The 15277-nt window shown below is 39.9% G+C and overlaps 1 protein-coding gene across 1 annotated transcript in view; it reads right to left on the minus strand.

Annotated features, from left to right (window-relative positions):
* TLN2 (talin 2) overlaps window positions 1-15277 on the minus strand; it is a 397436-nt gene that overhangs the window by 13254 nt on the left and 368905 nt on the right. Inside the window, exons 54-55 of the mRNA XM_025038744.1 lie at window positions 8064-8169; window positions 7056-7180 (exon numbers count right to left, since the gene is read on the minus strand). Coding sequence (XP_024894512.1) covers window positions 7056-7180; window positions 8064-8169 — 231 coding nt within the window. The remainder of the gene's footprint in view (window positions 1-7055; window positions 7181-8063; window positions 8170-15277) is intronic.

The following is a 15277-nucleotide window of genomic DNA, read 5'->3' on the forward strand; positions in this document are numbered from 1 at the left end:
TCTTTGTGAATTACATCCCTTCAACCCTGCAGCTCGATCTCTCAATGAACTCGAGGTGAAGGAGCTGAAGTTACCCATAGGATATGGCCAAAGCGTCACTGCTCTGATCTCTGCCTCCCTCCCTGAAAATCTCCTGTGAGGACTGCCTTGCTGGGAGCTAATAAACACAATAGTTGCTTTTCTTACAACTAGCTATAAAACCAGATTACAACTTATGGTACTGTCTTCCCAGTTAGGGATCATGCTTTGCTCTGGGTTACTGAAAGTCTTGCAGAATGCTTGCTATTAGAAACAAGGTCATATCATATCAGAAACTTAAAAAAAATTATTTAGGTATATAGTTTTTAAAAAGTACGAACATTTTGCATTTAATTTAAATGTTTTTGAAGGGTAAAAAGATAGCCAGCACCAAGTAGTCTCACAACACGAGTGAAACATTTTCCTGCCAGTGGGAAGCTAAGTGGAACAGGCAGCCACATTTCTCCTTTTATTTTTGCAGTGAGTTTGGCTGTGAGATGTCAGACTGTACCCAAAGGTCCGGCTATTTAAGAGCCAGACCAGCTTCTCTTTTGGAGGACCCATGGGTGGGCTGCCTTTAGGACCACCACCCCAACTAGCTGTAATAAAAAGGAAACCTCTTAGAACAACTGGAACTGACAAGAGCCCAGACCTGGTCCGTCCCTGTCCCCTCAGGCTGGCCTGGTCTCAGGAAAAGCTCCAGGGAAACTATAAACAAAGTGAGTGACAGACAGAAAGCATGGACAAATGCTTATGTCTGCAACCTGGGGAGGGACTACCTTCTGCATCCAGATGGGGAATAAATAAAATGCATGTCCATGCAGCACCCATTGGAAAAGTTTGCATCAGTAGCATCTTGGAGGTGGTTTTCCCATAGTATCCACTGCTTTTGTACTTTTTTTTTTTAATTAAGTGAAAAGTAATGCCACTAAAAAGATTTTATGATTGCTATTTCTGTTTGAAAATTCTTAAAGATTTTGTCATGCTTCTCTCAAAAAAAAAAAAAAAAGGCACTTGAATGTCACGTAGATAGCATGGACAAAGAAAAGGTAACAGATTTCCTTCAAAGATTTAATCAGGTAAATTTGTTATATCATAAGCCCCTTTGATATGGATTCTCTGTGTTGAGGAGGATCTCATAAGGACCTACTGGTTCCGCTGGTGGGGAGTCACCTGGGAACATGTGCCAAGTTCCTCACATACCTTTGCTTTTCACACCCTATACATCTTCGGGCCTGGAATAAACTAGTGGCAGATAAGCTCAGAGTCTACAGTTTACCGTATAGAAAATATTATATCTGCTCCTTTTCCTCCTTCCTGAGTACCTGGTCGCCTTTTCCCACTCACCCAATTAATCAGTATGGTATGCTGGTCAACAACAAAATTACTGAAAGAAACAAGAAAAGTTACCAAAAAGAAATAATCACATCAATTTTAATGAATGAGCTTCACCTTAAGGTCCTCTTAAAACTGTATTTTTCTTTCTTTATAATAACTTGCTGTCCTTTTTCCCTGAACATTTATCATTTCAGTCAAATACATTAACTGAACTCCAAACCCAAAACGATGCTCTCTCTCTAGCTGCACGAAGAGGACACTGATTTTAGCAGCATCTTGTAAACCATCTGAAAGAGCTTCTGCTGATACACATTCATGGATCACTTCTCAGTGGAAACGGCTTCCAGGGGCAGGTTCCACTTTTTAAGTCTGGAAGCCAGGACTTCAACACTGCACTTCCCTCCTCCGTGCCATCACTTTGCTGCTGCTGCTGCTGCTGCTGCTGCTGCTGCTGCTCTTTCTGTGCCATCACTTCTCTGCTGCTGCTGCTGCTGCTGCTGCTGTCACCTGTCACTATGCATCCACCACAAGCAATCTAGAGATGGCTCCTCAACATAACCAAAGGAAGCCTCCCTGAGCCACCTGTTCAGTACGTTGGTTCACCACCTGTGAGGGGTACTGCATATATACACACACTCAGGTACTCTTTAAAAACACACTTCTTTTCTCCTCTAAAAAGCTGAGCTATTAGCACAACGGTTCTTTTTCCAGAGAGTAGTGCTCAACAGTCTTCTGTTGAGAGAGATCAGAATGAACTTACACATACTTTACAGGCTCTTCTATGAGGAAGAGGTCAAAGGCAACCAAAGAAGGCAGTTATGTGCCAGAAAAAAATATGTCATAATCCCGAACTTCCTGTTGCACCCAATTAGGCTATGGATTTACTTTCTGATTGTCGGCTTAGTCTAAATATTATCAGCCTCTACTGACAAGTTAATCTATAACAGGAAATTCAACAGACAGAGTATAGTCCATACTACATTATCTTTATTTGATATAGTTAGTCCCAAGCAAGGTTTACACAAAGCCTGGTGACTCATCATCCACACGGTTGGTATGACCGATTTGATTTACGCATTTTGTTACTATGGGTGGAAAGGACAGCTACAGATAATTGATTTGTGCTTGAATTTTTGCTGAAGACTTCATGATGAAAATTACTAATTTCTAAATTGAAGATCAGGATAAAAATGAACTAAAATTAAATATAAACCTAGATGTGCTTGAAGGTTATAATCCTGACCTTTACTTCATGTTACAAACATGGGGTTGGAACCTTCCATTTTTCCCAATGAGCATATTCTTTAAGAAATCATCACTGCACCAAACTAAACTGTACATAATATCTTAAGCTCTTACGAAACATCAATAATTATGATTTGCTTCTGTAATTAACAAAATTATCTAGCAATACTGATACAGGTCTCAAATGCTACAAGAAGAAATGGAACATAACATAATGAAATGTAATGAGCACTCCGTCTTCTAAATCTACTTGTGATTTCAACATAGTCTTTCCTGTTGCCTTATAAACTGTATTAGGAACCCCCGGAGACAGGGCAAGACACTGTAGGAATATGTTTGATATATAGTTGGATTAAATAACAACCTAATATATCAAACATATCACACAGAGGCCTGCAGAAAAGGCATCCAGGTCTGACTGAGCTCGAGAATAGGCACACTACTGCAAGCTACAGCTGCAGGGGGTGGCCACCACTGCACCTTCGTTACCTGTCTGTGGAGCACAGTCTGTCTGCAAGTGTGGAATCGGCGCCATTAGTGATATCTATCATAGGCACATGCATCAGAGCTCGCCAACATTCTCATTTTGCCTTTGTGCCATCTTCCCAAGCAAATGGTGGATTCGACAGTGCAAACTTGTTCGTTATTCATGTCTGGGAGATTCCAGGCAAAAAGGGGTGCTTACATTTTAAGGGCCTGAGGTGGAATTAAACTAGGAATCATCTTCATAAACCACAGACCATTCTACTTTTAAAACAGGCAACCTGAGAATGCAGTGAGCAAAACAATTTAAATAAAAACATCACCCGTCCCCAATACTAACCCTCGAAGCAGGGTAAATGCTGCCCAGTTACAGAAGGAAAAGCACATTCGCTCTCTACTGAGGGCCTGTGTGTTGTGTGCAGTTATAGGAATAGGGATGCCAATTCCTATAGGGATGCAATTGCTTATTCATGGTATCTTGAGGATTTTTTTTTTTTTTTTTTTTAAGTTATGAGAGAAGATGGAGAGAAGCAATTAACCTCAAAAGACTGGTTGACTTTGGTGTCAGAATGGGATTTTTTTTTTTTTTTTACTGGGGAAATAAAGTCCTTTGTAAAGACAAGAAAGATGTGTTATCTCATGGCGATATTACCAGAAGACAGATGGCACTCCCTAACAGGTACAAAAGCTATGGTTTTGGTTGATGGTTTCTTCAAAAACAGTTTTCTAGATAATATAATCCAGGTGGTGGGAGCCTCTGGTCATTGGGCAGAGAGAGACTTCAGATCATTCTAAAGAACTCTAGAAGTACCAAGCACTCTTCCTAATATGAAGATGGGAGAGATCTAAAGTAGGTAGCCCCAAGAACGGGAGTCAAAGCAACAGTTAGATTAACTATGACCTTAACTGAAGGATTCTTCAGCTTTTCATGAAAACCCGCACTATACACACAAAAACTAGATGATCCTAGAGCAGTGTAGGAAGTGCCCCTGGCCCACTTCCGCAGTCATTGCTAATTTAAATGCTGTTATTTTTAAAGCATAGACCCTCCCATCGCCCCAATTCTACCATCATTCTTGTACGTTCCCCACCTGTCTCCTTTATTTGCAGGTGGTTTTTTTTATAGAGTTGTAAGCATCATGTATATAATTCTGTATCCTTTTTTAATTTTATATTATGCCATGAGCATCTTCTACATTACACAGTCCTATCAACCATTATGTTTAACAGCTGTGTACTTTTCCTTCAAGGAGATACTCAGGTCACATCCAACTTCACAGTGTTATAAACAGGCTGAAAGGAACAACCCTCTTGTACACACAGAACTTTCTTCCTTTCTGGATTTCCTCCTCAGGAGATTCCCAGAGGTGGAATTAATAGTCAAAGGATATGGGCAAACTAATAACCTCCCCTGTGGGAATGCATCACCCTCTCTAACACTGGGTAGGCCGAGAGGGCTAGTGTGGACTAGAACTGCCACCCAATGCCCATACACACTGCTCTCAGCTCAGTCATGGCCATCTGATGCTGGCCAGGCAGTCTGCCTCTGCTTCTGCATCGGTAGAGCAGAGACGGTAACAGTGCTGCCTCAGGGACTTGTTGCCAGGACCAGATGAGTGAATCCACGTAAAGTACCAAGAAGATTGCCTGGCACTTGCTTGGCGCCCAATCAATGTAAGCTTTTAGATTTTCCTTTTTTTTTCTTTCTTTTCATTAAGGCCATCAGCTCATGGGTCTATGAAATAATTTTTATTTCAGGCATTCTCAGGAGGTAGTAGATAAAAGTCGCAGAGGCCTACATTTGGTGACGGTGATACCGTTTCTGCTCACTAAGTCTCATTGTATGTCAGGAACTGTATCCTTAAATGATCTCATTTGTTATAATAATAATCCTATGGGGCAGGAACTGTAATAACTTTAGTTTTCAGATTAAAAATCATGAAGTAAATAAATGGCCTGCAGAGGGAAACCCGGATTCAGAGAAAAAACTCAGAAAGACCTGGCAAAAGGACAAAGGGAGCAGGGTTGGAACAGGAGCTCTTAGAATATGGTGATGTGTTAATGGCAAATTAGCACAAGGCTAGTTCTCAAGGAGAGTGAGTGTCAACTGACATGACTTCGGCTTTAGCAGACAGAAAAGCTTTCCCAAGAGAGGCCACTTGTGATAAATCATGTCAGGGAAAGGAAACAAATTAAGCGTGAAGCCTCTAAATCTTAGCCAATGGTTGCTGCTTGCTCCCCAAGTTGAAAGTAGTTTCCATTCACAATGAGCTTGACTTACAAAAGAGAAGCAAAGACATAACCAGAAAATGGAGCTGCCCCTATACTCACATTTAGTTCTCAAGTTTGTTAAGAAAAACTCAGTCTCAGACAACCCAACCGAGACACTCAGGTTAGAGGTCAGTAAAGAGAACACTGATAAATCCAAAAATCAGATGCCAAAATTCTTAAATTACACTTTGATGAGAAATTTTGAAAAATGCCTTTACCAAATTCTAGAGCCACTATTAAGAGGTCGGTTCTAAGAATCCCATGGTTTTAAGAATGTTCCCAAGCTTAACAGATTCACTATATGCGCATGTCTATTTTACACACAACATTGGCCCATGCACTGCTTTTGAGCAGCTTAGTATATCCAGTGCTTAGATACCATCCTTCAGTCTTAGAAAAAAGATAAAATTTCAGGCATACATAATCTGGGGGATCTAACTCTTTTTGAGTGGAAGAGTCAGATTTTACTTCCTAATGTATTGGGATCCTTGGAAGGGAGGTAAAGTTACAGGTATCAGGAGAGATTTGCTTGAATAGACAGAAAAGAGGCCGCCTCCAATTCTACTGTCTTCCCATTGAAGACAGCCATGGGGGGCAGGGTGGGAGGTTACAGCTTCTTAACAGGGTTGGGCTTTGACCCTGGACAGCACTAGCTCACCATCCTTTTTACTTAATACTTATCCTCCCTACTGCCAAAACTTAAATCATCTCTTTCCTTTAAATAGCTGTTTCTCTCAACATATACTCACGATCTTAAGTTCTAAATATTTATCTAGATCAGGGGTCCCCAAGCCCCAGGCCGTGGACCAGTCCTGATCTGCGGCCTGTTAGGAACAAGGCCGCACCACAGGAGACAAGTGAGCAAAACTTCATCTGTATTTGCAGCTGCTCCCCAGTGCTAGCATCACCACCTCAGCTCCACCTCAGTTCATCAGGCATTAGATTCTCATAGGAGCACTGGTCCCTGGTGCCAAAAAGGTTGGGGACCGCTGATCTAAATGACAAACACAGATGGAGAAAACACACCATCCATCTGAGGCCGCACCACAGGAGACAAGTGAGCAAAACTTCATCTGTATTTGCAGCTGCTCCCCAGTGCTAGCATCACCACCTCAGCTCCACCTCAGTTCATCAGGCATTAGATTCTCATAGGAGCACTGGTCCCTGGTGCCAAAAAGGTTGGGGACCGCTGATCTAAATGACAAACACAGATGGAGAAAACACACCATCCAACCACAGTCTCCAGCATATATTGAAAAAGTTGGTTATTGGGTGCACTTTTGAGATTCATACTGCTCTCTTTTAGAAAAAGAGACTCGGCATTGCTATTTCTCTGTAAAAGCATTATGGAAACCAGAAAACTAGAAGGCGACGATATCACATTCAGTAATAGGGACATTCTTTACTACGTATCCAATACCTGCTTTATATATAATGGAACTAAATCAAGATTGTAAATGCCTGGATTCTTCCTCTGGATACCCAAAGGTATTTTTCTGGGTGGTTAACCTGAAAGACCCACCCACTGGGTTTTTTCCGTACCCTGTACAAAGGTGCTGGGCAGGTAGAGCAGGTTTGCAGCTTGCTAATCTAACCACTGGGAAGGAGACAAGCTCCCTGTAGCACTCCTAGCTCCACCTCACAGCCAACCACCAGAAGACCTATTGACATCAGACAAGCAGCCACACATGGACACTCACTTTTGGTTTTGCTCTTGGCTTCAGTTGCTCTAACTTCTTAGCAGCAGCCTCAATGGATGCTGCAGCCCCCAGTAATTCTGTTTCTGCAATGACGGTTGGGTCTTCTGGATCCACCCACTCTGTTCCTAAAATCAGTCCAAAGAGGGTCATTCTTGGTAGGTGCAAACCTCAGGGCACTGGCTTAAATTATAAACAATATCTAGATTGCATGCAGAGAAGCTCCATGAGCCTACTAGCTGCATCATCCTGAGAGATCATCTCTCTGGCTCTTACAGAGATCAACTAGGTGCAGGGGGGCCCCATCCGATCTTGGTTTTCTAAATCAGTTGTGTGTACAGCCCTACCCACAGGAGCAGTCATCAATGATTGTTTCAGAAAGCAAGATCTCATGGACCGAGGCCAGCTTGAACATCACTCTGACTTCTAACTTAGGGCCCATTACTGTAAGTACGAACTTTCAGGAGACTCGAAACTATGCTGAGCACATAGATTTACCATGCTCTTCTCCTGGGATCTCTTGAGGAATAGTCACTCACCTCAATTCAAACAAAAGGAAATGGAAATGGGTGAGAAAATCTTTCCCTGGTGAGTTGATGGCTTCTGTGGAACCATGAAGGAGTGTGCCAACAATGTACCCAGATAGCACCATTTTCAAAACATGAAGGGTACTATCTGAATGAGAATAAATATTCTGATGAATGAAAACACAGAAAAATATAAATGGCGAGACTCTTAAAAGAAAAGTGAGCAGTTCTAGATGGATTATGCCATTTAAGTAGAAGTCCTTAATATAAACACTAGAGAAAAGCCTTGCTTCGGGAGGATATTACTTTTTAAAACTAACTCTATTCTCATTTGCTTTAACAAAATGTGCCTCGCTGTATTCCTCCTGACTGCATATGCCAAGAAAGGGCCTGTGTTAGCTGCACATTTTCTCTGCTCGGTTTGCTGTACGAGCACTGCCTCTGAGTGGTGCCCCACAATACAACACGAGAGAAACCAACCTACCTTTCATGGCTTCCGCTGCCTGGATGAGCTCAGTCACAGCGCCGGCGACTCGCTTAGAGAGAGTAGCCAGCTGGTGTTTGAGTTCCGGGGTTGGTTTCTGGAGAATCTAAGGGTGAAGAACAAGACAAATGCATAAGGAAGATGGTAACCGTTGTGACAGGAAACACATACTTACTGGTGGACGCAGAGTTGGACATCCTGGTTTCAAGTTGCAACCCTGTTGCCAAGAAACCAGAAAATTGGAGAAAATACGTAAGACTCACTGGCCTTCAGTTTACTCATGTGAGAAATGAAAAGTTGGGAACCACGGGTTTCTCTAAGGTCCTTTCTGACATACTTCCCTAAGATCATATGGGACACGAAATCCTTAACTGTCTTTTATTTGTACCTTCATTGACCTTTATTTGTACTTTTAGTTGTACATAAAACAAATATACATATACAAAAATTACCCAGTTACCCAAGAACACTCAGAGTGAACATGAAGGCCTAAGACTAAGGGTCAGCTAGTGCTTATGATAAAACAAATGTGGGACTAGAAAAAAAAAAGTATGACTCAGGTGGGGTCTTGGAGACAAAATCTCCAAGAGAGTAACAACCAACTGATTAGGAGGGTTGTTCCTGAAAGAATAATTCATTTCCAGGGTTTTGACTAAAAGCTCTCCTGGGAGAAGTTGTGAAGATATTTTCTCTTTTGAATTAATTCAAAGATTTTGTTAAGTGTGTTTTGCATTTTTTTAATGGTGTTAAAAAAAGATATTGGAACTCAAACCACCAATCCAATGTAAAGGACATCCTGGCTGATTTCTTCTCAAATTCATTAAAAAATAGATCTAAGAAATGGAATGAGAGGTCTTCACCATCCTTTGCCAAAGATCTACATTCTGACTTACACCATCTTGTTCCTTCCTGATTTCAAAATTCCTCTTCCAACATTCTTTTCTGCATCTCTTCTCCATGATTCCCAGTGGTAACCTTCAGATTTAGAAATGTTAGGACATTCCTGAGGAAAGCACAACTGCTGTCTCTCTGGATAATTTTGGAGCCTTGGAGCAGGGGATGAGGCATAGGCTTGGGAACTGGACAGACTTGAGTTCAAGCCTGGCTTTGCCTGATACTGGCTTGTGATATTGCATAGATTACTGAACTCCTCAGATCCTCTTTTTTTGTCTGTAAAACTGGGGTAATGCCTACCCCTCAGGGCTGCCATAAAGATCAAGTGAATTAACACATGGGAAGCGTCTTGTACAATGCTTGGAACACAGTAGGTGTTCACTGAATGTTAATTCCTTCTTGGTGTCCTGTCCCCTATTTTACCTAGCCAGGTATTATATTCATTTTCAGAAGTCTGGAAAAAATGGTGTATGGACCCTAGCCTAACTCCTTCATGTCATAATTATAAAAGAAACTTGGTAAAAAATTTGGAGCTGGAGGAATTATTGGGGTTACGCTTTGACCCGCCCTAGATATACCAGTAGATAAAAGATGTTATATACTCGTACTGGTTAGTCAAAGATTTTTGAGCATCGCTTCACATGCATTTAACCTCATCCTCCTTCCTCTTATAATCTTTAAAATTTTATATCTGTTATTGTACTGTGATTTCAGTTACTCTGTTACCCTCATTCTCTCACCCTAGGACTGAAAAATATCACCATGCAGATATTAAGAACTCAGTACAGGCCTGCGAAGGAGGGAACAAATAAATGAAAAATAGGCCAACACACTATGGGAACAATTCCTAATATGGTGGCTTCCTAGACTAGTTCCAAAACAACACTAGAACCATGGAGAGGTGGAAGGAAGGGATTAAGTACCTTTTATTTCCTAACACAGCTGGTAGGCAGACAATTTAATTACATGCAGATTTTAGAGTCAACGTTATCTATGTAACCCTGGTCCACTTACTTATCTTCACTCTAAACCTTACTTATTAAATGATCACAACATTCTTTTCATTATAAAGTTGTAGTAAGATTGTATAAATATGTAATTTAATATAATATGTAATTCCATCAGGGCTATTGATAGAATTGATCTGGTGTATAGCCTGGGCATCAGTATTTTTAATAGTTCTCCAGCTGATTCTCATATGCAACCAAAGTTGTGAACCACTGCTCCAGACTCAAATGGTGGCACTTGACACCATTTAATTGTAAAAGGCTTGTATAGTACATGCTGTCAGGTCACCAGGTAAATAATGCTTATGGCTCAGGGTTTGAATAGCTAAGCAGTCCATAGGCATTGTTAAGTGGTTTCTCTATAGTGGCCAACATAACATGAATAGCAAAGAGTTAAAGGTATTGGTGAGACTCATAGTAAATGGTGAGACTGAATGTTCTCCCACCAGGATCAAGAATAAGGTAAGGATGTGTGTTCTCATACTTCCATCAATATTGTACTAGATTTCTTAGCCAGTGAAATAAGGCAAGAAAAAGAAATGGTACACAGATGGAAACGAAGAAGAGAAGGTCAATATACAAACATCAACCTTTTTTTTTATACTAACAAGAAAAACTTGGAAATTAAAATTTAAAAAAAATACCATTTATAATAGCAATAATAGTTATGAAATATGATGTTAAATTTAACAGATGTGCAAGATTCGAATGCTAAAAACTACATAAATTATTGAAAATATTAAAGAAGCTCTAAATAAATAGTAAGATACACCATGATCACAGATCAGAAGACTCAGTATGGTCAAGATGTTAATTATTCCCATAATCCAAATCCAAATCCCAATAGGCTTTCCCCTCCTAGAAATTGACAAGAAGATTCTAAAATGTATATGAAATGCCAAAGACTTAGAATAGCCAAAACCAGTTTGAAAAAGAACAAAGTTGGAAGCTTTAAATCAGGGGTCCCCAACCCCTGCGCTGTGGATACAAAATCTCTGGCCTCTTAGGAACCAGGCCACACATGAGGTGAGTGGCGGGTCAGCCAGTGAAGCTTCATCTATATTTGTAGCTGCTCCCCACTGCTAGCATCTCCGCCTCAGCTCCACGTCAGATCATCAGGCATTCTCATAGAAACGCCTGACCATAGAAACACCTGATCCTGGTGCCAAAACAGTTGGGGGTCGCTGTCTTAAATTGCCTGATTTCAAGACTCATTATAGAGATGTGGTAGGAATCAAGACAACATAACAAATCTTACCATTGTTCACCATATTTTTCCTAGCAATCTCCCATAACTGACATCCTCCATATCCCCTGTACCCCAACCTTTCTTTTCTTCAGTTGAAGATGGTATTTAAGCTGGTAGCTTAGGCCACCTTTGAGAGTTACTCATTTTTCCTTGAGTCCCTCCCATGTATCCATGAGGTACACATATTAGTAAACTTGTTTTTCTCTTGTTAATCTTTTATTATAGGGTGTCTCAGGCAAGAACTGAGAAAGGTAGAGGGAAAATTATTTTTCCTCCCCTACATTGGGATATAATCCTGAAGAATAGTTTGATGACCTTTGCAAACAGAAACATTTCAGTTCATTCTAAATGTTTAATATTTGAGAAGATATATTTTGGTTTTATTTTTATATTTATGCAAATTCTAGCTACACATCACTTTCTCCTTTGTTTTCTCAACTCTCTGCAGTGTAATTCTTTCTATCCTTTTTATAATACATATTTGTCTTCAAGACGTTGTTATGAAAATGAAAAAAAAAACACACCCTGAAACTATTTGCAGTAAATACATCTGACAAAAAATTCATATCTAGAAAATATAAAGAACTCTTAATAGTTCAATAATAAGAAGACAACCCAATAAAAAATGGATACAAGATCTGAATAGACACTTCATCGAAAAAATATATGGAAGGCAACCAGTACATAAAAAGATACTCAATATAAATTAAAACCACAATGAGATACTGTAACATACTCATTAGAATGCCTAAATTAAAAAGACTGAGCATTCCAAGTATTGCCAAAGATGTGTAGCAAACTCTCACACACTGCTGGTGGAAAGGTAAAATAGTACGACCACTTTAAAAGGGTTTGGTAATTTCCTAAAAAGTTAAAAAATTACCTACCCTATGATATAAATATTCCACTTCAGGGTATTTATCCAATAGAAATGAATATGTACAGGCACAAAGACTTGTATATTGTTAAGAAAAAGAAACAAATGGCCCAAGGTGGAGTTGCTTGCCCCCAGGACAGAAAACCAAGACTTACTTGCAGCTTCAGTTCCTCCCAGGAATATGACCTTAAACTAATAAATTTGCAATCTCCTAATAAGATCTCTGATGCCTTTCCTTAAAGAAAGGTGCCCTAGCCTAAAACACTCTTTTCTTTTGCTAATAACTTTCTGGTCCCGCCCAATTTGTGCCTATAAAAACCTTCCATTCTGTACAACTTTTCTCAGAGCTCCCTTCTGTTTGCTAGATGGGATGCTACCTGATTCATGAATTGTTCAATAAAGCCAATTAGATCTTCAAATTTACTCAGTTGAATTTTTGTTCCTTAACAACGTAGAATGTTCTTAGCTTTATTTGTAATAATCAAGACCTAGAAACAATCCAAAAGCCAATCAACAGATGAATAAGCACGTTATGGCACAGCCATATAATGGAATACTATTTAGAAATGAAAGGTAGCAAATTATTGATACACACGACACGGACAGAATGGAAAATACTGATGCTGAGTGAAAGAAGCAAGACAAAAAGGAGCACATGCTATATATGATTCCATTTACACAAAAATCTAGAAAACACAAACAAATCAATAATAATAAAAGGCAGATTAGTACCTGGAAATTTTGAGGAATGATAGATATATTCATTATTTGATTGTGGTGATGCTTTCACAGATGGATTCATATGTCAATACTCAAATTGTACACTTTAAATGTGTTTCTTGCATATTAGTTATGACTAAAGCTGGAAAAATAAAGTTAAGAATATGGTGGGGGAGACTCATATCACCAAAGTGGAGTGGTGAAAGACTTCTGTCTTTAAAAGAGTCTAGATGGAGAAGGAGAACCACTCTGTAAACACTGATTTCCCAAGAAAAGGAACAGTCCTATGATAAAGTACCCTGTTTAGATAAGGCAGGAAGAAAGGTGTTCTATTTTTATTCTATTAAGTCAATATGATTTCTAACAGCAGGCAATGGACAGAATCAAGTTAAAGTTCTGCGAGTGGAAGCAAGAACAACTTTAGCCCTGTCAAAGATCTCATATTGGGGTTTTGTAGCAATATGGAACTGTGACAGCTATAGGGGCAAAGCAGCGGCCTCTTGCCTTGTAATACAAATCCACGACGAAACAGCAAATGCAGGAGGCCAACACTGCCCCAAATGGCCATGTCTAAAGCTTCATAAAGCAGTAACCAGAGCAGCAAGGAGATAACTCTGCTCAAATTAGATCTCATTATTTGTCGATTACTAACTAGATCCTCCTTGACATAGAAGAGGAAGAAGTCCAACAAAGCTCTCTTAATTTAATTGAAGTACACGGAAAATCTGTGGGCTGCCTTTAAAGCTGACACTGGAACAATAAAAAGTGCAGAACCCATGAAGATTCAGATAGACAGAATCAAACCTCTCCCCAAACTACCACAATATACTTTAAAGCCTGAGGCCATACAAGGGCTCACACCCATAGTAGAGACCTAAGTGCCAGGGACTATTACCTGTACCAGTCCCTGCGACACACTGATCATATAATAGAGGTGGATGGTGATTTGTCCAGGATGTAAGAGCTATTGAAAGCTGTTAAGAAGAGTTATTCCTCGTTTCCTAGTTGTTCCAAATCTGAACAGTGTCACAAGTTCCACCGGACTCAAAATGGTTCACCATTGTAGACCTTTGTTCAGCACTTTTCAGCACTCCTGTAGACATCAACAGCTAATAGCAATTTGCCTTTATGTGGAAAAAGTGACATTATACCTGGACAGTCATGCCTCAAGGGTTCAGAGGCCCCTCCTTATTTCTCCCAAGTGTTTCACCAAGATTTAAACATCCTGCAGTTCCCTGGGAAACTGACACTTTTACAATATATAGATGACCTCTTGCCGTGCTCAGCTACCGAAGAGATGTCCAGAAAAGATTCTGTTTATTTGCTACAAATGTTAGCTGAAAAGGGACGCAATGTCTCTAAGGAAAAATTACAATGATTTTTAGACACTGTTCATTACGTAGGTCATGACCAAAACCCAGAAGGAATTTACCTGTCTTCAAAAGGAATTAAGCTAAGCCAGGAATTTCCTATATTCACGACTAAGCAACAGCTTTCTACTCATAACTAGTTACTGCAGACTATGGATTCCTAATTTTTCTCTATTACGTCCCCACTCTATGAATTTACTAAAATTTCAGTCCCTGAACCCCCTTTTTAGGAAGATAAACATGAGTAGGCTTATATAAGACTGAAACAAGCACTGCAAAAACTGCCTGCCCTAGGCTACCTAACTATCTAAAATCTTTTACTTTATTTGTGCATGAAGGGAATAATCAAGCCCTGGGAATGTTTACCCAAGAACACAGTAATAACCAAAGGCCTTCTGTCTATTATAGCACAGACAACTTGATTCAGGTGCTCCGCCCATTTCAGCTGTCTTAAGGCTATGCCGGCAGAGGCAGAGTTAGTGGAAGCAGAGTTAATCTGGAAAATGAGATCTGGGAAATGATGTTTATTTGCAAACTCTAATGCTTCCCAAAGTCATCTTAATTCTGAATTGACTCAACATTTCTCTGCAAGCAAACTAACTTCCTTTGAGATCTTTCTGCTTTCACCACCTAGTCCACATTTTAAACACTGTAATGTCCTTAACCCTGCTATGTTACTATTTCTGACAAAGCGAGCACCATGTCTGTAAGATAAAAACATCCCATTTTGCGACACTGCATCCTGATTTATGAGGTACGTCTTTAACTAATCCTGACCTAATCTTGTTTGTTGATGGGTCATAACTGTAGAAATGAAAAAGGGAATTTTTAAGCTAGTTATCCTATTACAACTCAATATGACTTACTCAAAAGGGAAATCTTACATAAGTGAAATTAGCCCAACAGAGCTCCGTGCCCTTTCCCAAGAATGCCAGTTATCGGAAGCTCAAGCTGCAAATATTTATACTGATAGCTGGTATACCTTTGGGGTCGTCATGATTTGGGGATGTTATGGAAATAAAGGGGTGTTCTTATGTCCTCTGGGATCCCAGTAAAAAATGAACAAGTAAACAACTTTCTTACTGCTCTTCTTTTCC

Source organism: Pteropus alecto, unplaced genomic scaffold (assembly GCF_000325575.1).
Source record: "Pteropus alecto unplaced genomic scaffold, ASM32557v1 scaffold86, whole genome shotgun sequence".
In the NCBI taxonomy this organism is placed as follows: Eukaryota; Metazoa; Chordata; class Mammalia; order Chiroptera; family Pteropodidae; genus Pteropus; species Pteropus alecto.